Source organism: Rutilus rutilus (genome assembly GCF_951802725.1).
Source record: "Rutilus rutilus genome assembly, chromosome: 2".
Lineage (NCBI taxonomy): Eukaryota > Metazoa > Chordata > Actinopteri > Cypriniformes > Leuciscidae > Rutilus > Rutilus rutilus.
The window spans coordinates 58,221,854-58,243,110 of NC_140210.1; the positions used below are offsets into that span (position 1 = coordinate 58,221,854).

Here is a 21,257-nt window from a genome sequence, read left to right on the forward strand (position 1 = left end):
TTTTAACCGAAAACCCTTAACGCGCTCCGGCCGCTCTTCCGCACAAAAACAGTATTTGGTGGCTCGAGAACGCAAACCTTGAAATAAGTTCCAAGGTGCAAGCATTGAATAATATTGAAAAAAAGGTTATCATCTCCGTGTAAACTTCAAAAACGTGAATCTGTGAGAACGCTGACGGCGTGCACATGCATATTACGTGTTTAGTCTTTGCTAACCGGTCCACCGGTCCACATGAACCGGAATTATCCCAACAACGTTTTATCTGTACTGAGGTAAAGGAAAGGAGGCCTTCACAGGGGAGAGCCTAGTTGACACTTCAGGACTGCGTTGTCATCGTGTCATAGGTCCTTAATCAGATCTGGAGTGTGTGTGTGTGTGTGTGTGAGACTCTCACAGGGTGTGTGTGAAGTGTCTAGTGCAGTAGTGTGGAGGTGTTTGTACTTAGTGCATGCTGCACGCTGCTTGCAACTTTCTGCTTTTTAACTACCGCCGCTGGCTAGCCCCCTCAAAGGGGGTGAAAAGAGGAGCCGAGTGCGTAAGTCTCCTCCGCCAGTACACAGCCTCTCCACCACCAAGACTCTTGCAGTGCCTCCTCACGGCCACACATGGTAACTGGCTACCTCGCAGTCTCAGGCTAAACTGCAGGGGATCTCGGAGCAGCAGTGGGCCCCAGAGATGTGGTGTGGACACGCCCTGACGCCTGTCAACCACTGCCCCAGCTATGGGTAAACAGCCCCACTGCCTTGTGGGTTAGCCTCTTGAGGCAAGGCTAAGGGAGCACACCCCAACAGGAAAGCAATGCGCTGGCGGCACGCAATAGGCGGGCCTAAACAGAGCTAGGTCCCGGCAGCCTCCTGCAGCCAGGATGAGGAGCTGGTCGTCCTGGGCACACCCATGCCACCAGACCTACCTCATCATGGTGAAGTTAGTGCTGGGGAGAGCGCACCCCCTCTAGCACTTAAAAATTTTTATTTGTGCAGGTTTCCACCTCTGACCAACAGTGAACATTACCTGGATCTACTTATGGTTGAAGTCTGGCTGCGATGGGGTGTCTGACGACGGGGCCAGGTTTGAATAGACTGGGAGTGACCACATTGGTTCCAGTGGCTGGATCATCTGGTCTTCAGTTCCCAACCCACTACAAGCGCTTTTGTTGTGAAGATGTTCACATTTGTAGATCCAGCATCACTGGCTCCTCTGCAGGAAACGGTACAGTACCCAGTGTGTCAGTTTTCAACGGTCTATTGGTTCCTAATGCCAGCTTTGGTTCTTGTTTCAGGTCTTCATCCATTGCAGTACGGAGGTGTGCCATCCCTCTTCTGGCTCTTGTCAGCAAAGTTGCTCCAGGCAAAGTCAGTGCTTCCTGTTATTGAAACTGTATATTTTTGCTTGTTTTAAAAGTTGTGGGAGTGTTCAGTGTTTGTTTTCTTGCACTTTTAGGAAGGGATGTTCGTTTAAACACTACCACTTCTGGGCAAACTGTGGTTTCTAGTGGAGAAGTGAGACTGATTCCATGAGTATTTAATAAATGATGTTAAACCTTGACCTTTTGTCTGACCACATTTTGTGCAATGCTACCAACATGAAATTGTTCTTTTATTTGTTGACGACAGCTGTAACTTCTAGACTGCTACAAATCTACCTTCAATCTTTTGCCATCGAGGCCCATTGTCTTAGGGGAAAAACCTCAATGGAAGGGAGGCAGGTGGATCATAAAGCACCTGTAATTTTGTTCTCATAGCTTCTTGCTGAAGCTCAAACGTGCTGCATAAAACAAGTGAACATCATTGGTTCTTGCTGAAGCTCAAACTTGCTGCGTAACATGAGAATTAACCTCATTGGTTCTTCTGGATCCTCAAAGTGCTGCATAACACAAGAATGAACCTCATTGGTTCTTGCTGAAGCTCAAGCGTGCTGCGTAACACAAATTAACCTCATTGGTTCTTGCAGAAGCTCAAAGGTGCTGTGTAAAACAAGAATGAACCTCATTGGTTCTTGCTGAAGCTCAAACGTGCTGCATAACACGAGAATGAACCGCATTAGTTCTTGAGAAAACTCAAATGTGCTGCATAACACATGAGAATGAACCTCATTAGTTATTGCTGAAGCTCAAACGTGCTGTGTAACATGAGAATGAACCTCATTGGCTCTTTTGTGTCCTCAAAAAGTGATGCAAAACGCAAGAATGAACCTCATTGGTTCTTGCTGAAGCTCAAACGTTCTGTGTAACATGAGAATTAACCTCATTGGTTCTTGCTGAAGCTCAAACGTGCTGCGTAACACAAGAATGAACCTCATTGGTTCTTGAGTAGGCTCAAACGTGCTGTGTAACACCAGTGTGTTGCATTTTTTAAACAATTTGTTCAATTGATTAGAATTTTCGAAAAAGCCTTGTTTCTCCCAACACAACCTCCAGTGTGAAATCCACTAATATGTGCTTTTATGCATGTTTAATTAGGGTGGGAAAAACAAGGAAAATGTATTCTTAGGAATCAATGGATTCACCCAGTTGCATAAACGCCCACTCATGCAAGTCTGGAGAATCATGCCTGTTAATGAAGAGGGAGGGATTATTATTTATTAGCCAAAGTCTGTAGAATACAAAAAGGGCAGCATCTCAACAGGTTGACTAGCTGTTGAACAATGGCAAGAAGTTGGTGTGCTGTTCAGTCTCTGGCACTTTGTGTTTGGTTCTGTGTGTTCTGTCATGCTGTTCCAAAGTGGAGTAATCTTCCCCAGAATCCTCAAACTTTGATGTTCCAGCAAACTGACCAGCGGTTTCCTCAGCCAGTTCAACAGCAAGCTAGTCAATGGTTTCCTCAGCAGCTTCAACAGTCAGTTCAACAGCAAGCTAGTCAACAGTTTCCTCAGCCAGTTCAACAGCAAGCTAGTCAATGGTTTCCTCAGCAGCTTCAACAGTCAGTTCAACAGCAAGCTAGTCAACAGTTTCCTCAGTCAGTTCAACAGCAAGCTAGTCAACAGTTTCCTCAGTCAGTTCAACAGCAAGCTAGTCAATGGTTTCCTCAGCAGCTTCAACAGTCAGTTCAACAGTTTCCTCAGTCAGTTCAACAGCAAGCTAGTCAACAGTTTCCTCAGCAGTTTCAGCCTAAGCAGCCAGTGGCACAGGCAGAGCCCCTTGACAAATGTACTGTAGCTGATTATGAGAAGATCCAATGTGGACCACCTGGTATCAGTGGTGCTGAGTGTGCTGCTATCAACTGCTGCTTTAATGGACAGCAGTGTTACTATGGGAAGGCAGGTAAGAGTGTAGAGTCAATGTAAAGGTGTTCATGTTAAACTGATCTTCAGCAATAACCTTCTCTTGTACCTTGTTCCAGTGACTGTCCAGTGTATAAGAGATGGTCAGTTTGTGGTAGTGGTGGCTAGAGACGTTACACTGCCTCGACTGAGCCTGGATTCAGTCCGTCTCCTGGGTGGAAATGATCCAGCTTGCAGCCCTGTGGGATCCACACCTTTCTTTGCTATATACCAGTTCCCTGTCACTGCGTGCGGCACAAGCATGGTGGTGAGTAACTGCTTGTGGTTTTGTTCTGCATGGCTTGGAATGGACTGGATGCCAATAGTTGCTATTTGCAGGAGGACAGCGGATATGTGGTGTATGAAAACAGAATGACCTCCTCATATGAAGTGGGTATGGGACCACTTGGTTCCATCACAAGGGACAGCCATTTTGAGTAAGTGATGTATATCATAAATGTTAATCTTTGACATGCTACAAGCTCACTGTTTGTTGTCCAGACTTCTCTTCCAGTGTAGGTACTCTGGTACTTCTGTGGAAGCTTTGGTTGTGGAGGTCAACACTGTTCCTCCTCCTCCACCAGTAGCTGCTCCTGGACCCCTCAGGGTGGAGCTTAGACTGGCAAATGGTCAATGTGTCACCAAAGGCTGTGCAGAAGGTATACGTTTGTCCCATGTGTGCCTAAAGCCTTTCTAAAACTTCAGGTTGCAGCAGTTTCAAGTTAAACACCGTACTCTTCCTCAGGGGACGAGGCGTACACGTCCTACTACAGTGATGCTGATTATCCGGTCACAAAAGTCCTGCGGGAACCTGTGTATGTTGAGGTGCGCATTTTGGAGAGGACCGACCCCAACATTGTCCTGATGCTGGGACATTGCTGGGCGACATCAACCCCCAGTCCACTCAGTCTACCTCAGTGGGACCTTCTGGTTGATGGGTGAGTAAGGACAGTCTGTATCCATCTAGTGTGCAGTAAGGTGTTTCTGACTGCCTCTTTGCCTTTCAGATGCCCTCACCAGGATGATCGTTACCTGACCGCATTGGTTCCAGTGGCTGGATCATCTGGTCTTCAGTTCCCAACCCACTACAAGCGCTTTGTTGTGAAGATGTTCACATTTGTAGATCCAGCATCACTGGCTCCTCTGCAGGAAACGGTACAGTACCCAGTGTGTCAGTTAACGGTCTATTGGTTCCTAATGCCAGCTTTGGTTCTTGTTTCAGGTCTTCATCCATTGCAGTACGGAGGTGTGCCATCCCTCTTCTGGCTCTTGTCAGCAAAGTTGCTCCAGGCAAAGTCAGTGCTTCCTGTTATTGAAATTGTTTAATTTTGCTTGTTTTAAAAGTTGTGGGAGTGTTCAGTGTTTGTTTTTTCTTGCACTTTTAGGAAGGGATGTTCGTTTAAACACTACCACTTCTGGGCAAACTGTGGTTTCTAGTGGAGAAGTGAGACTGATTCCATGAGTATTTAATAAATGATGTTATACCTTGACCTTTTGTCTGACCACATTTTGTGCAATGCTAATGTTGGTATGCCAACATGAAATTGTTCTCTTTTATTTTGTGTGTTGACGACAGCTGTAACTTCAAGACCGTTACAAATCTATCTTCCATTTGAGGCCCATTGTCTCTGAACTGTTTTGTTTCCCAATGCTCTAGAGACATAATTTAAAGCGTTCCCGCAGTACTATTACTTTGTTTTTTTTGTAATCACTTTCTTGCACATGCTCCTGATTTGACAATCTGGTTGCTGCTATATTGACTTTATGGAATTTTAGTCTTTTACTTACAGGGTTATGCTGCAATCAAATTCTCAATTTAAATGTATACTAACTTTAGAACTAGTTTGCTTTGTAGAAAGCACAACTGTATACTGATGTTGGCACTTTTTTCAACTTAGTAATTGTTTATATTTTGTAATTGCATTTTTAATTAATTGAGGGGGACAAATCAGTTTAGATTGCAACAATGTTTTCTAAGGCAGGGGTCTATGAACAGTTTAGAGAGGATAAATATTTAAGTCAACATTGGAGAAAAAATGGATGTTAACAAAATGTGACTAATATTAGATTAAAATGTACAATTTTAATGATGCATTTAATAAAACAGTAGGCTACTAAATTAATGAAGCTAACAGATACAAAATGTTTAGTATTAATTTAATATAAACTGTACCTTTTCTACAAGGCAATGAATAGCTGCCTTGTTTAGGATGGGCTGTCCCTCTGAAAGGCAAAACCTAAGGGAGGCAGGTGGATCATAAAGCACCTTTCAATTTGTTCATGTTGGTTCCTGCTGATGCTCAAACATGCTGCCTAACACAAGAATGAACCTCATTGGTTCTCGCACGTCAAGCGTCCATGCTTGAGCTTCCGTTTACCACAACTGATGTGTGTGTTGAATGTTTGTGAAATAAAGCCTAAATTAAATCAGTTCATCATATAAAGCTATTGAGTCTCTTCAGTAAATTTGGACTAAACCGCTAAATTCCAATGAAATCATTTTGCTATCTCTTTGAACTTTTTGAAGTGGTAGTTGCGGGACAGAAATCTTTCAGATTTAAGATCTTCATTTGTGTTTTCTGAAGATGCACGAAAATCTTACAACGACATGAGTAAATGATGACAGAATTCAAATATTTCTGTGAACTAACCTTAAAGTAAAACAGGGCAGCAAATGTATTGGGGATTTAAGCTCTTTACATCTGGCAATCCCAAGCAGAAAAGATAATGGAGGCTTGTTACCAATGCAAGATAACGTAAATGTCTAAAAATAAAAAATAAACCGTTTTCAGGAAAATATCTCAAGTATTTATTTAATTTTTTTAGGAGAAGAAAAAATTATGACGATTAAAATACAGTTAAACGGTCTATATATTAGTATAACCATAAGTATTTATGGGTAAAATATGTGTCACATGACTAACCACTTGGGGAAATAATTTTATAAAGCTCTAGTTTCGCTAGACATAATTGACAAAATGCCCAAACCATATATTTATTAATGTGGATGAAGCCTTAGTGAATCATTCATGTATTCATTTTTGTAAAGACTGGTGTGCGGCAATAAATATTTTACTCTTGTGTAGCTCATGATAGTGTTTTCAGTGACTTGGTTCACAGTAAATGCTGTTCCCCACAAAAAAAAAAAAAAAAAAAAAACGCATCTGCACACTTTCTGTAGTAGTTTACCAACAATAACAATTATGGTTATTCATGATCATAATATATGACAAAATAATCTTTGGATTTTTGGATAAATCGTACAGCCCTACAAACCAGCACAGCAAAACTCGAGCTCTTAAAAAAAAGAGAAAAAATCACAATCAAAATGATCATGTATGGAAGAAAGCCCATTTCCACTACATAAGAAAGAAATTCATCCTTTGGTAAAACAATTATAAAATACTAAGTCATGATTATAAGATCAAGTCAAAATTATTAATAAAAAAAAAAATGACATAAAAAGTCAAAAATTATAGTATAGATGTATAGTCGGAATTTTGACTTGATGAAAGTCAATTATGTCAATTGAAATAATTACTTTAAAAGTCAATTATGAGATAAACCAAGATGAACCAAGTCATAATCATAACAAAATTATGGCATCAAAATAGACAAAGAAAATGTCATCATTTTGACTTTTTAATCTATTAAATATGATTTAGGGCTATAATTATTCATTAATGTGAGTTAACTTTATCTTGTGTGTTAATTTGTGTTAACTGACTTTATCTTCGACTTCATAATTGTGACTTATGTCTAGAATTTTGACTTAATATGTAATAATTTAATCTTTTCTCATTATCATAATGCAGTATGCCATAATTATGACTTTTTATGTCATACTTATTACTTTCAGGCCATTTCCTCTTTGAAACAGGCTTTACTCAGATTCTGTAGCATATACTCAGTCTTTCTCATACGCACCCATACTAGAAATGCAAACTCAACATATTTAATGGTGCGTTCTGGTTATTTATTCTGGTTATTATTTGGAAATTGAGTTATTCTCGTGTCTTGCTTTGACTTTTCCTCAAATAAAACATCATGAGTGAGTGGACAAGACCGAGAAAATATGCTGGTATACACAAAATGTATTTTATACATGATGTTAAAGTTAACATGACAGTGTTGTAAGAGGAAGTCTGTGTTTTCTTCTGAGCTGGCTTCTGTGAAGGTTAACCTTGATGGACCAACTGTGTAACATAGCATTAACAAACATGTCGTCCTTTTCAAAGGACTGTTCAAATTAAATTCAACAGGTGAACATCCTCAATGGTTTGGTGTTCAGTAGATCTGATGTTTGACGGGTAAATAGACCGACATCACTCGACACTGTCTGTATTTATTTATTTTTTAGATGCACTGGTTGGTGTGTTTCTCTAAAAACAGATTTGATCACTGTGAGCTGTTTTTGACACCCAAAAAATAAACAGAAGAATAATTTTTGTTTTGAAACATTCACACGCAAAGCTGGAGGTCATGTGATCTGTAATTAGCTCTTTAGCTTTTCGCTACGTCCAAGACCTTCCATGTTATTATTAAAGTAACATACTGTAAAAAAGGAGAGCTGTTAATTAATGGTAGAAGGTTGTAAATTAACAGTACATTACTGGCAACCACAGCTGCCGGTATTTTAACGTTATTTTTTTTGCGGTGAAAAACCCAAACCAATGGAGATCAAATATAACTTATACAACCGCATACAATGAGAAATAACGATTATTTCTTCAGAATTTACAGTGAATCCATCCCTCGATCTCAACCTGACTGAACATCTACTAAAACGCCATTGAAAATAAATAACATTTCTAAAGATGGAAAGTTCTTCTTTTCACTTTTCTTTCTTGTATTTGGTGTCATAATCAGAGTAATAGTGTTGAAAAGAACATCGTAGGCCTGCCTGTGTTTTCTCGTCATTTGTCTTAACGGTTATCGCTGTCCTGTTTCCCTCTCAAAATACACATGACGTGCAAATTAAAATGTAGGGGTGAAAATAAAAACACCGCAAGATAACTGCTACACAACAGAGTGAAATATGTGAAAACATTTGTATAGCACTTTTCACAATGCATATAGTTTCAAAGCAGCATTACAAAAAATGCATGTGTCCACATCAAAGTTTAGAGTAATTTGTTATCAGAGGTGACTGTGTCCAAGTAATGTCCATGCTGCACTTTTTAAGAACGAGGTGGTGCTCGTCCTTGGTGCAACACATTTATTTCTGTGGGAAATATGAAAAACACAAGTTAGATTGGGAACACTCTCTGTATAGCGTGTGCACCTGAATTCACTCATCAAGTACTGAACCTATGTGCGCTGTACTAGCGTCAGCGACCAATCCTCTGCCTAGTGTAACGCTTATGGTGCCCTCTACTGGTGAAGCTGAGTTTAACAAGAATAACACTCTTTCCCTGCCAGCATTTAAAAAAAAAGAAAAGTTGTCAGCCACCACCAGTGTTTTTGATCATTTTCATGAAACTTTCATGACCCCTAAAACATTTTGTTGTATGAATATCTGAACATGCAAATCCATTGAAAGAACAGAGCCTCTGCTTAAAAAAAAAAAAAAAAAAAAAAAAAAAAAACGTTTTATTCGAGTTTATGCATTCTGTATTATCAACACTTGAACGTGGGTAAGTTTCATAAAAAAAGCAACATTTTGAGCAAAAAGCTGAGAAAATCACATTTTTGTTAAAGACCACATCCAGAACACATTCAGAGCGATGATCAAAACACAGATGGAGTCGATCGAGTCCATCAACACCCCTAATGCTTCACAGTACTCCTGGGTCAACATTTCATTCAGTAATATTAGTGTAAGCTCCAATCACCGGCCCAAAGACGGTGTCCGGTGTCTTGGTTCGAAGGGAATTCAGCGTGTATGTCTTTTCGGGCGCTTTCCAGTAAACCTTAGTCTCTTACACTTTGTACCAAGGATATTTAACCTAATGCATCATAACTTGCGAAGCATTAGTACTGATAGCCGTGTGAACGGCTTCTCGCCCATTTCCTATTCCTTGCACTTTTTGCAGCCTTTCACTCTCCTGTTTAGTCCAAGAGGGCGAGGGCTTGCTTCCATTACAGCCAGAAACATCTGCTGCATTTCCATGCAAAGCTCTTCCAACATCTGCAGCACATTCAAGCTGTCAGGTTTAGTCTCGTTCCCCTTTACTGTTTGATCGGCACTGAGAGTCTCTCTGAGAGTCTCCTGTACTTTGGGAGTTTTACCAGCGTGGACCTTTTCCGTTTCTCTTGTCTCTCACTTTCAACCTTCTGTTGAAGTGAATCTGTTATGCTCACATCACTCTGAGGTAGGGTAGGATTTGGCACAAAATCATTATTTAGACATCGTTCATGGAACTTTTTTCTGAAACGTTCTAGTTGGACGTTCATTAATATTTTTTAAATGCTTGTTTCAGAATGTTTAGAGAACTTTCAAAAGCAACATTCACATAATGATAAATGGAATGATATATGATAAAATGGAATGTTTCCTTAACATTCACATAACCAAGAAAAAAATGAATCAGAGAACATTCAGAAATAACGTGTACATAACTTAATGGAACTTTGAGTGTGACAGAGACATTTTACACTTAAAATAAACTGAAACTTTTTGTGGCTGTTTTGACCTTGTGTGAACAAATGTTGTGTGAGTTAGTGTAAATACCCTTTGCCAACAGGATGGGATGAGTGTAGATTCTGTTTTTTTAGAATGTAAACTACCGGTAATATGAACTTAATCTTGTAGCCAGACATCTAGAGATTTATAGTGGACATTTACATAAAGACACAGAGGAGGAGTCTGAGAATCTGACAGATATATAAAGAGTGTTTGTGTCAGACCGAACAACACAAACGGTGAGTTACTGTTTTATTCTTCATTTTCCATTTATACAATTTTCATACAACTAAATAGACATTGTATGAAAATGTTTCTGTTATTTTTGTCTAGATCAGTGGTTTCCAAACCTGTCCTGAGGGTTGTTCCATAAAAGACGCTTAGAAAAGCGGGGATTAAACTCCAAAACCGGACTTGAATGAGCCTAACAAATAAATTGGGGCTAAAGTGGTTCCATAAAAGGTAATTGAAGTTCATGCAATCTCACTCATTTGATCCAGGTTTATCTAGTCTAGATAATTGCGTGTGTACGCATTTCTGAAGCAGCCCTAGAGGTCGATCGTGGATCTAATCGATCCACCATCAAACAGCATATATTTTGTGCTGTTTTATGCGTTTGTGACATGTTTTTTTTTTTTTTTTTTTCTCAGTGCAAAACTTACATTTTACAGTTATATTCTCCATCTGTAAATGTTAGAAAGTCATGCAAATATATCCATTTTGCTGCTAATCTTCATATTGAACGAGCGCCGCTGCGCGCATGCGCGCCATATAGGAGCGCAATAATTCTGACTAAAATATACATTTTGCTTGGAAAATTAATATGCGATATTTTATAACACCAGAAATATCTTCTAATTATAATAATTTATCTTTAGGATGTTGGATAAGTTGCGGTGAACTTCTAGCTCATTACACTCATATATTTTATACTTATAAAAAAAAAAAATTTGAACAGAAGTAGCCTAATTCAGGGAAGATTCTTTTAAGAAACTATATACTAAAATATAGTTTTGGGTATAGGACCTAATCTACTTAATAAAGATGACATATACTTATTTAGAATGCTGAGAATTACAGCTTTTAATGCAATAATTTTTTGGAGAAAGCAAGAATCCCCAGTTTTAAATAAGTGGTTAGATTTAGTTTCTAAAGTACACTATGGAGAGGATAACATGAAATTAAGAGCAAATGTATACATTTTGAAAAGATATGTGCAACTCTAAAATCAAAGAATATTCCATAAAATAAAGGAATATATATTAGCCTACATTAACTACATTTTTATATAACCCTCCCTCCCTTTTATTTCTAGTTATTTGTTATTTTATTTATTGACTTTTGACTTTATTGAATATTTGATATTTAAATAATATTACTTGTATATAAATATGTGAATGTTAAATTTTTATTAATATTTATTTATTGGTTTTTGTTTTTTTCCCCTTAAATCATATGTAAAAGTGTCTAACTATGTACTCTTTGGTTATTGTTCTAATCATGTGTTTTTTAGGCTATGTGTTGGTGGGTATTATCACAAAAGAAAAAAAGTAGAAGGAAAAATAAGGAATATTTATTGGGGGAAAATATGATGTCTTTAAAGGAACTGTCCATTTGTATAATTGTGTTAAATGTATTTGAATTGAAAGACATAATAAAGTACATAATATATATATATATATATATATATATATATATATATATATATATATATATATATATATATATATATTTGTTATTTGGACATTAGATGTGCCTTATTTAGAATTTTAAACCTACAAGTGTATTTTTATGATAGCAATAACTGTAAAGGGACTATTGTAATGGGGTAAATCAAATGTAGGCTAATATACTGTCAATGACTAAGCTCAGATTCATCTTACCAGTTAAAATGTAGTCTGTGCTTTTGTAATTATTTATTTTTAATTTTGTGATTTTAACTTCTGCTTTAAAAAGCTTTGTGTTCTAATGTTCTTCTAATAATCATAAACATGTACTACAGCTGCCAAACAAAACCAGAGAGAAATGTATTCATAAATCTTTAAAACAATCTAATTAAATCTTGGGCACAAAACATTCAGCCAGTAAAAAAAGAAAACCTGTAGTATTATATTGTTTTGTATTTATCTATCTATATATCTATATCTATATATATACACAGTATATATACAGTGTATATATATATACAGCATATATATATATATATATATATATATATATATATATATATATGTGTGTGTGTGTGTGTGTGTGTGTGTGTGTATATATAGTCTAATGTATCATTGTAGCCTTATTTAAGTTGATTTTCTGTATACTGTATATTTATTTTTGGACTAATAGTGGTTAATAAAGTCCAATAATGGTATGAGAGAGTGTCAGTGGTAATATCATTGTGTTCTTGTCGGTCAGTGTTAGAGGATCTGTGTAACAGCTGAGGCTTAGCCTGACAGTTAGCCTGCCCTGGACCAGGCTAGTTTCCCAGCATAAGTTGCCAGGGTAACTGAGTTTGAACTATTTTAAGTTTGCTTTATGAAACAGAATCCACCGACAATAAGTCTGACTAAGCAAAATAAGCCTGGCTTGTATTCTAATCTTGTTTTATGGAACAACCCTCAGGAGTACCCCCAACACTGCACGGTTTCTTTGTCTCCCTAATCAAACACACCTGATTCAACTCATCAGCTCATTAACAGCTCATTATCACATGGGTTAATGAGCTAATGAGTCGAATCAGGTGTGTCAGACTGTTAAATCAGACCTCTGCTGTGATCTACTGAGGAGAGTCTGAGAAGATGGCAGTAAGTTCATCAACAACTCTACATTTCTAGAGAGGGTTTTCAGTGTGATGTTCATCTCTTTCTCTCTGTCTCGTTTAGTTGATGGTGTTCTTGGCGGTTCTTCTCTCTGTTGTTCTGGTGAGCGGGTGCAGTCAGGATGGAGACATGCCGGCCGACTGTTCTGACCTTTATAACGCAGGACAAAAGCTCAGTGGGAATTACACCATCTATCCAGCTGGAGACGTTCCTGTCTGGGTTTACTGTCACATGGTCTCAGATGGGAAAGATGAAGACAACGGAGGATGGACGGTATGAATGTGACTTTAGATCATCAAACACACATCAGAACATACATTATGAATCATATATTCTATATAAACCCATCACAGGTGATTCAGAGGAGAATGGACGGCAGTGTGAATTTCTATCGGCCGTGGAATCAGTACAAGAGAGGATTCGGGAATGTGGAGCGCGAATACTGGCTGGGTAAGATCTCACAGCGTGTGTCTGTTTGTGTGGATGATCATGTGTTTGTCTGAACATGTTGTTCGTGTGTGTGCGAACAGGACTGGAGAACATGTACCAGCTGACACGTAACAGAAAGTACATGCTGAGAGTGGATCTGGAGGACTTTGAAGGAAGGAAGGGTTTTGCTCTGTACTCGTCCTTCTCTGTGGGTCCTGAATCTGGCGGGTATAAACTGCATGTTTCAGGGTTCAAGGATGGAGGAGCAGGTAGGACACTTTCATTCATACTCATTTCTTTACAATTATCAGTTGAGTAATTGTACATTTGTTCATACACTTCATGCTCCTCATCTCTGCAGGAGACTCTTTGATCCACCACAACAATCAGAAGTTCTCCACCTTTGACAAGGACCAAGACTCCTATGCAAGTAACTGTGCCAAACAGTATCTCGGGGCATTTTGGTACAGATATTGTCATCTTACCAACCCCAATGGTGTGTACTTATGGGGAGAAGATGATAATGCAATTTATCATTTTGCTATTGGTGTTGCTTGGCAAAGCTGGAACAACAATTTCGATGTCAGTATGAAAACATTCATAATGAAGATCAAAGCCGTGCCCTAGAAACATATCAGTGTTTCCAGGAGCAAGCATATGTTGTCACTCTCTGACAATGTGAAGGTTTAAAGTTCTTTTCTCTGTCAACTGTAATGGAGTAAATCATGAACAATACTAGCTGTGAATGTTGGCGTTGTGCACTAAACTCTTCCTGTCAATGATTTTTCTTCATTTTGATTTCATTTTCTTCACTTCATACATTTAAAATAAACTGCAGCATTGAATGAGTTATGCCTGTATGCTGATGTCTTAATTTCCACCAAAAAAGATACATGCACGAAAACAGCAGGTTTTTGCTTCCACTCAAACACTTACATGGTATAATAAATTATCTGTAGGGTATTTTGAGCTGAAACTTCAGACACATTCTGGGGACACCTGAGACTTCATTATATTTATATATATATATTTTTTTTTATTGCAAATTAACAAAACAGTAACATATACAAGGTAAGAAATCAGTGACATAAATACAGAAGCGAGAGAAGAACAAAGACAGAATAACAAAGAAAGAGAAAAAAAAAAAGCTCAATATCATTGTTGATATTTATAATCAATAATATATCAATATTAGTGGTGTTAAAAAATAACAATAGTAATAGTGTTAGTTTTAGTGATTTATTAAAAAAAAAAAATACAAAAAAAAAATACAAAAAAATAGTAAATAGTGATGATAGTATTAGTAACAGTAATAATAATAACAACAATACATTAAGATCAGTCCATAAGCTATTGTATATTTGCTCTAAACTCTAGGACAGGGGCTGATCCACAACTGCCAGTGAGCACAACCAGCATATCCCCCCGACATAGACACCTCTCATTGATCCGACAATCCAATCCCCACCCCACCCCACCCCACCCCACCCCCACCAGCGACACCCGGCCACAGCAGTTAAACCTCTATGCTCCATTGAGTCTTCCTCCAAGAAGTATGCTGGGGCACCATAACAGGCACCTCCATACCAAGCTCCCTTAGTCTGGTTGTGACCTGACATAACCAAATGTTATTAGTGGTTGGCCCTCTTGTCCCCTTTTTTTTTTTTTTTTCTCCAAGGCTTGGACCATGGTGTGCACTGGTTAGCTACCCAGCCAGAGACACCATATCCAACCCAGGTATCAATCCAAATTATTTTACATGAGGGAGGGATTTGGCCAGAGGCAGTGAAAGGGAAGGGTCAATCAAACCACTGAGACTACAATGACCATGACAACAGGGCATGCCAATCGGACCCACCAACAGCACCTAGAACAGACGCCCAACCCAGATCGTTTATATTATTTATATATATATATATATATATATATATATATATATATATATATATATATATATATATATAATAATTTAATATTTATACTTAACATTTTGTTATTTATATAATAAAGAGAGGACTGAATAATAATTATACTATAATATTACCAATATCACTATTCTTAATACCACCATCACAAATGAGAATTAGTCCAAAGAAGATTAGTCCAGTGATTGATATTTATACAGTTTTTGGACTTCCAGTTTTGCAAAATGACTTTCTTGGCGATAGTTAGAGAAATGAGGAGTGGATTTTTGTATTTAATTGGGAGATGATCAACTTCAGTATAGTTATTGAGTAAACAAAGTGACGGAGAGGGATTCCACAACCCATGATAACGGAGAGTTTTGTGGTCACTGATATCCAAAATGAATAAACTGATTGACAGGTCCATAGGGCATGAAGATAGTCATCTGTGCTCCCCATTGTGCACTGTGAACAAATGTCTGTGTCCCTCAAGCCCATTATAAACATCTTTTTTTCAGTGATGTGAATCCTGTGTATAATCTTAAACTGTATGAGCTGGAGGTTAGTATTGTTAGTCATTGAAAATGTATTGTTACAGATTTCCTTCCAGAGGTCGGTGTTGGGGGATAAGGCTAAATCATTTTCCCATTTGTTCATGGGTATTATAATTGTTGTATCATTATTTAATATAAGTTTATGTAGTTTGGATATCAGTTTGTTGGTGTTAGTAATTTGTTAAGTGGGTTATTAATTATGTTGATCTTGGATTTAATTTGTTGGTATTGTAGAAATTGTTCTCCCCCAAGACCGTACCTCTGGACTAGTGTTTGGAATGATACAAATGTATTATTTTCAAATAAGTGATGGAGATGCGTAATTCCTTTTTGTTTCCAGGATGGAAAATGTATAGGTTTATTGCATAATTGGAAGTCAGGGTTGAACCAGATGGGGGCGTGTGTACATGATGTTAGTGATGAGTTATTAATTTGATTTACTTTCCACCAGGCTGTCAGAGTTGATGCAATTGTAATATTATTAAAATAGTGCTTTTTTTTAATTGATTTTGGTAGGAAGGCGAGATCTGAAACTGAAGTATTTTTACATTGATTTTGTTCTAATTCCATCCATGAATAATTGTGATTTTTATTATTGATCCATTTATACAAATATTGTAGCTGGTTTGCTAAAAAGTAATATTGAAAATTTGGAGCTTCTCGGCCACTTTGTGATTTTGTCTTTTGTAATTTTTCTAGTGATATTTTAGATGTTTTGTTTTTCCAATAGAAGTGAGAGATTAATGAATCAAGTGATTTGAACCATTTATCGCTGGGAGTTGTTGGAAGCATTGAGAACAGATAGTTGACTTGTGGTAAAGTTTTCATTTTAACTGTAGCAATGCGCCCGACAAGTGATAGTGGTAGGTTAGTCCAGCGTTTTAAATCATCTCCTATTTTTTTTAAAAGTGGAGTATAGTTAAGATTGAACAACTCTGACAGCCTGGAGGAAATGTTGACACCCAAGTATGTAATATTGCCGGTGCGGAGTGGAAGAGAAGAATCATGAGCTGTGGAATCCCAGGCGTCCTCAGAGAGTGGTAGTATTGTTGATTTATTCCAGTTTATTGTATAATCAGAAATTTTTGAAAAATTATTAATCATTTTAAAGGTGATTTAGAAGGGTTTTGCAAACATAACAATAAATCATCTGCATAAAGACAGATTTTATGTTGTGTATTGATGTTTTGTATTCCTCTGATATTATTGTTTTGTCGTATTGCTGCTGCAAGTGGTTCTATAAATATGGCAAATAAAGAGGGAGAAAGTGGGCATCCTTGTCTGGTCCCTCTGGAAAGTGTGAAATTTTGTGATGTGATCCCATTATTGTGGCCCTAGGTGAAGAATATAATATTTTTATCCAATGGGTGAATGACTCTCCAAAGCCAAATCTGTGTAGAGTGTAAAAAAGAAATGTCCAGTTAACTTTATCAAACGCTTTTTCAGCATCAAGTGATACAATTATAGTTTTTGTCGGGCAATATTAATTAAGTTGAATAATCTGCGTACATTATCTGAGGCATTCCTTTGTTTAATAAAACCTGTTTGATCATGGTGAATTAACATCGGGATAACTGTTTCTATTCTAGTAGCTAATACTTTGGTAATGATTTTTAAATCTGTGTTTATTAATGAGAGAGGTCGGTAACTAGGAGGGTGCATTGGATCTTTGTTTGGTTTTAGCAGAAGTGTCATAGCCGCCGTGTTCATATGTGTTGGTATTGTCGATGTGGTTTTAATTTCTTTGATAACTTTGACGAATAATGGAGATAGAATTGGCCAGAAGTGTCTATAAAATTCAGCTGGTAGTCCATCAGGTCCGGGTGATTTGTTATTTGGCATTTTGTCTAATGCTTTATAGAGCTAATCATTAGTGAACGGTGCATCTAATGCATTTGCCTGCTCTTTTGACATTGTTGGTAGTTTTAATAAAAAAAAAAAAAAAATGTTCTATTTCTTTTTCATCTGGATTGTGATCTGATGAATATAAATTTTGATAGAAATTTCGGAATACATTATTAATTTCTTGTGGGTTCTGGGTTATTCTGTCTGATTCATTATATATGGATGGAATGATTGCTTTTTCTTGTTTACGCTTTAGTTGATTTGCTAAATATTTGCCCATTTTGTTAGAATATTGATATTGTTTATATTTGAGTTGTTGGATAATAAACTGTGTTTTTTGGTTTATGATGCTATCGAGTTCAGCTTTAAGACAGTTTAGTTCGCATTGTATTTCCTCACTAGGATCGGTAGTATAGGTATCTGTGAGAAGTTTAATTCTCTGGTCTAAGTTTTTTTCCAGCTCTTGTTTTTTTTTTTTTTTTTTTTTTTTGTATGTTGAATATGATATTATTTTTCCTGTAATTACTGCTTTGCCTGTTTCCCATAATAATGATGGAGAAATCCCTGGAGAGTCATTCATTTCCAGAAAGAAAGCCCATTCTTTCCTAATGAAACAGTCAAAGTCGGAGTCGTGGAGTAATGAGGTATTGAAACGCCATCTACTGGGGGGTTTAATAGAAAGTTTAGTGTTTAATGTGATAGAGATGGGAGCGTGATCGCAGATTATGATTGGATGAATTAAAGTTTCTGTTACATGTTGGGTTAATGAATTACTGATGAGAAAAAGATCAATTCGGGAAAATTATTGGTGAACAGAAGAAGAATAGGTATATTCTCTGAGTGAAGGGTTATTTATTCTCCAACTATCGCCAAGTCCAAAAGTAGTCATATATTGTTTTATTGTTTCAGTAGACTGCCCAGTTCTTGTGGAATTGGTTGAATTTGATCGGTCCATTTGTGGGTTGATAACAGTATTGAAGTAATAATAATATTATTTGTGTCAGGTATTAGTGAGAAGAAATTATGAAAGAAGCTTGGGTCATCAGTATTTGGTCCATAAATGTTAGCCAGTGTGTATGTTGTATTATTAATGGATATATTGATAATAATAAATCTCCCTTCTGGGTCAATAGCAGATGTGTTAAGAGTAAGTGGGATGTTTTTATTTATTAATATTGAAACTCCTCGTTGTTTACTATTGTATGTCAATGAGAATGTTGTTAAATTTACTAAATTTTAGATTTTCAAGTTCCGATTTTGTTAGGTGTGTTTCTTGTATAAAAGATATATCTGCCCCCAATTTCGTCAGATGATTAATTATTTTAGTCCTTTGACTGGGTCCGGAAGCCACGCACATTCCACGATACCATTTTAAGTGTTTGCATGATTGTTGATTAAATGTCTAAAAAGAGATAATGATGATAGTAGTAGCCTAATAATAACAAAGAAAAAAAAAGAGACTATAGATTATACATATAAATGTGTACAGAATACATATAAACAAGTATAGTATGACATAGTGAAACATAATAAACAAAAGTATTAGGATCGGTGGATTAAGATCCAGAGAATGGTTAGAAAATCTAGAATGGTTTTCTTTTATGACTGTCTCCATCTTTTTGTTGAGTGATTCAGCATTAATTTAGAGGGATTTATTCGACTGTTCTAGCGTTTCAATATGTGTGTATGCGAATTCCAGACTTGCTCGAAGTTCTTTTACTTCTTCATGAAACCAGTAAGTCCAATTTGCTGTTAATGGATGCGAGTACACTGACCTCAATTTCTGTAGTTTGTAAATCGCTGGTGTCGGTAGATGATGATGATGTCTTCTTTCGTTTGTTTGTTTGTTTGTTTGTTTGTTTGTTTGTTTGTTTTCGGAGTTTGCTGCGTTGTATTCATTTTGTAGCGGTTGTAGTAGTGATCGATGTATATCTCTAAGTCCGTTAGTTTTTCCAGTGAAAATGGGGAAATGTTCTCGTGATGAATATTGCTGGTACAGTTGCTGGTACAGTTGGTACAGTAAGTGCAGTTGATACAGTTGGTACAGCAGCTCTCTCTCAGTGAGCGTGTGCCGCCATGATGAATCTCACTCTCTCGCGACTCTCGCCCTCAACAGAGCGAAAGCTCTTCATTATATTTTGTAAAAAGGGGCATAGTAGGTCCCCTTTAAATTCTAATTGCTGAACATGCAGATGCACTTTTGGCAGAGATAGAGATCTGCACAGGCTTTAAATTGAAGCCCGAACCCAGCACGTACCTGAGATCACTTAACCTGACCCGAACCCACCCAACCGGTACAGTTACATTTTCAGACAGAACCCGAAGTCCATTTCTCAAAGCTAACACCGTTTTGCAACATGCTGTATTTTAGGACTGCATGCAACGACCAGTAAACAAATAACAGTTTCTTCAAGACACAGTGGCCACCTCAGCAGCAAAAGAGATAAAGCACTTGCCAATTATGAAACTTTACAAGGTGAACCAGTGTAACAAGTCACAATAATTCTCACAAGTCACAAGGAACTCAAACTTTGAACTTTGAAAGTGTTGCAAAACTATTTACACAAATAAGATCATAATTCTTCCACAGTGCAGCTCTCCATGCACACAGGGCCTGTGTGCTCGGTCCGGGTACACACCTCTATTTCCTTGTGCAATTCAGCCTGAGGGTGGCGCTCTAATGTTGATTGACTGGCTCAAAGAACACACAGGTATGAAATGTTATCTTAGATTTACCTTAATATGGTAATTATTGTTTAAAATCTTGATTTAGAGTTAAGGAATTCGGATGAGGGAAAACAAGCCATGTCCATTCTCACAACAAACAGACATTTACTGGCTGTTCACACAGCCTATAGACACAAAGGTCTTTATACAACGGTGTAATATGACTTTATAGAATAGCATAATCCATACGGCTGTCTGATATTAGTTATGATAATAATGTTCAGGTTTTTTCCATTTTTATTTATAATATTTTTCAATTGTTTCGGAATGTCATTTGTTATGTACCTTTTATATTCCTTGTCAGCAAGCATGACAGTAATAAATGAAACAGAATAGTATGAACTGACACTTCATTTATCCAAGTTCTTTCACCATGAACAAAAAAAGAGCTGGTCTTGGGCATTAAACACTGGTGTTAAAAAAAGGCCCAACTCCGGCCCTGCTGAAAACATATATGGAGAAAGTCAGAAATGTGGCCATATTTTATCCATCCTTATCCATCCTGGACCGCGGCAAAGCTCTGCCTATTTGCCGCCTACTCACCAAACACATGATCATTCTGGGACGTATTGGGAGAAAGCTCACCAAAACCTCAGTTGTTCTAACTAACACTTTTTAGTTAACTTTACTAAATGTCTTAACTTAGTTGTAAAAATCTAGTAATCTGTACTATTCACATATTATGCCTTGGTTACTCAGAAAACCCAAGTTAAGATTAAGTGATTGGTTTGAGTGTCATTTTTTTTGAGGCTGGGCAATAATTAATAGACTTTTCACTCATGTCCTCCACTTCTGCAGTTTCCTCAGTGATAGCATGAAAAAAAAAAAATCTCTTCCTCTTTACCTCCAATCATTACAATATTGTACTGCATCTCTTCAAATTTGATTGACTAACTGGCAAGATAAATAAAATACTTAAAAAAATATATGTCCGTCTATAAAATAAATGCAGACTAAATTTTAAATGAGGTTTGATCAAATGTACACTGTAAAAATGAATACATAGATTTTATTGATATCTAATCAATAAAATTGAGGCAACAGATTACAAGCAATATTATTAATTAAATTTAACAAATTAGAATTGAGTAATAATTAATCA

At 37.1% G+C, this 21,257-nt stretch overlaps 3 protein-coding genes and 1 long non-coding RNA gene across 4 annotated transcripts in view; 3 read left to right on the forward strand and 1 right to left on the reverse strand.

The window, feature by feature from the left end:
* The window catches only part of LOC311279875 (microfibril-associated glycoprotein 4-like), a gene marked incomplete at its 3' end in the record, with an annotated part of 49,813 nt that overhangs the window by 24,245 nt on the left and 4,311 nt on the right, over positions 1-21,257 (reverse strand). The gene's annotated exons all lie outside the window — the stretch shown is intronic.
* Positions 1,158-1,545, forward strand: LOC311286466. Its single transcript, XR_014626566.1, has 3 exons — positions 1,158-1,209; positions 1,280-1,352; positions 1,441-1,545. It is a non-coding gene; the product is annotated as an uncharacterized lncRNA (long non-coding RNA).
* On the forward strand, positions 2,623-4,749 carry LOC311286383 (zona pellucida sperm-binding protein 4-like). The gene is made up of 8 exons (XM_084402585.1): positions 2,623-3,259; positions 3,339-3,526; positions 3,598-3,695; positions 3,760-3,917; positions 4,004-4,196; positions 4,266-4,413; positions 4,481-4,553; positions 4,644-4,749. The coding sequence occupies exons 1-8, from the start codon at positions 2,644-2,646 to the stop codon at positions 4,718-4,720; spliced, it is 1,551 nt and encodes a 516-aa protein (XP_084258711.1). The 5' UTR covers positions 2,623-2,643; the 3' UTR covers positions 4,721-4,749.
* LOC311286426 (microfibril-associated glycoprotein 4-like) lies at positions 12,611-14,077 on the forward strand. The gene is made up of 5 exons (XM_084402645.1): positions 12,611-12,681; positions 12,760-12,969; positions 13,050-13,146; positions 13,227-13,394; positions 13,487-14,077. The coding sequence occupies exons 1-5, from the start codon at positions 12,676-12,678 to the stop codon at positions 13,750-13,752; spliced, it is 747 nt and encodes a 248-aa protein (XP_084258771.1). The 5' UTR covers positions 12,611-12,675; the 3' UTR covers positions 13,753-14,077.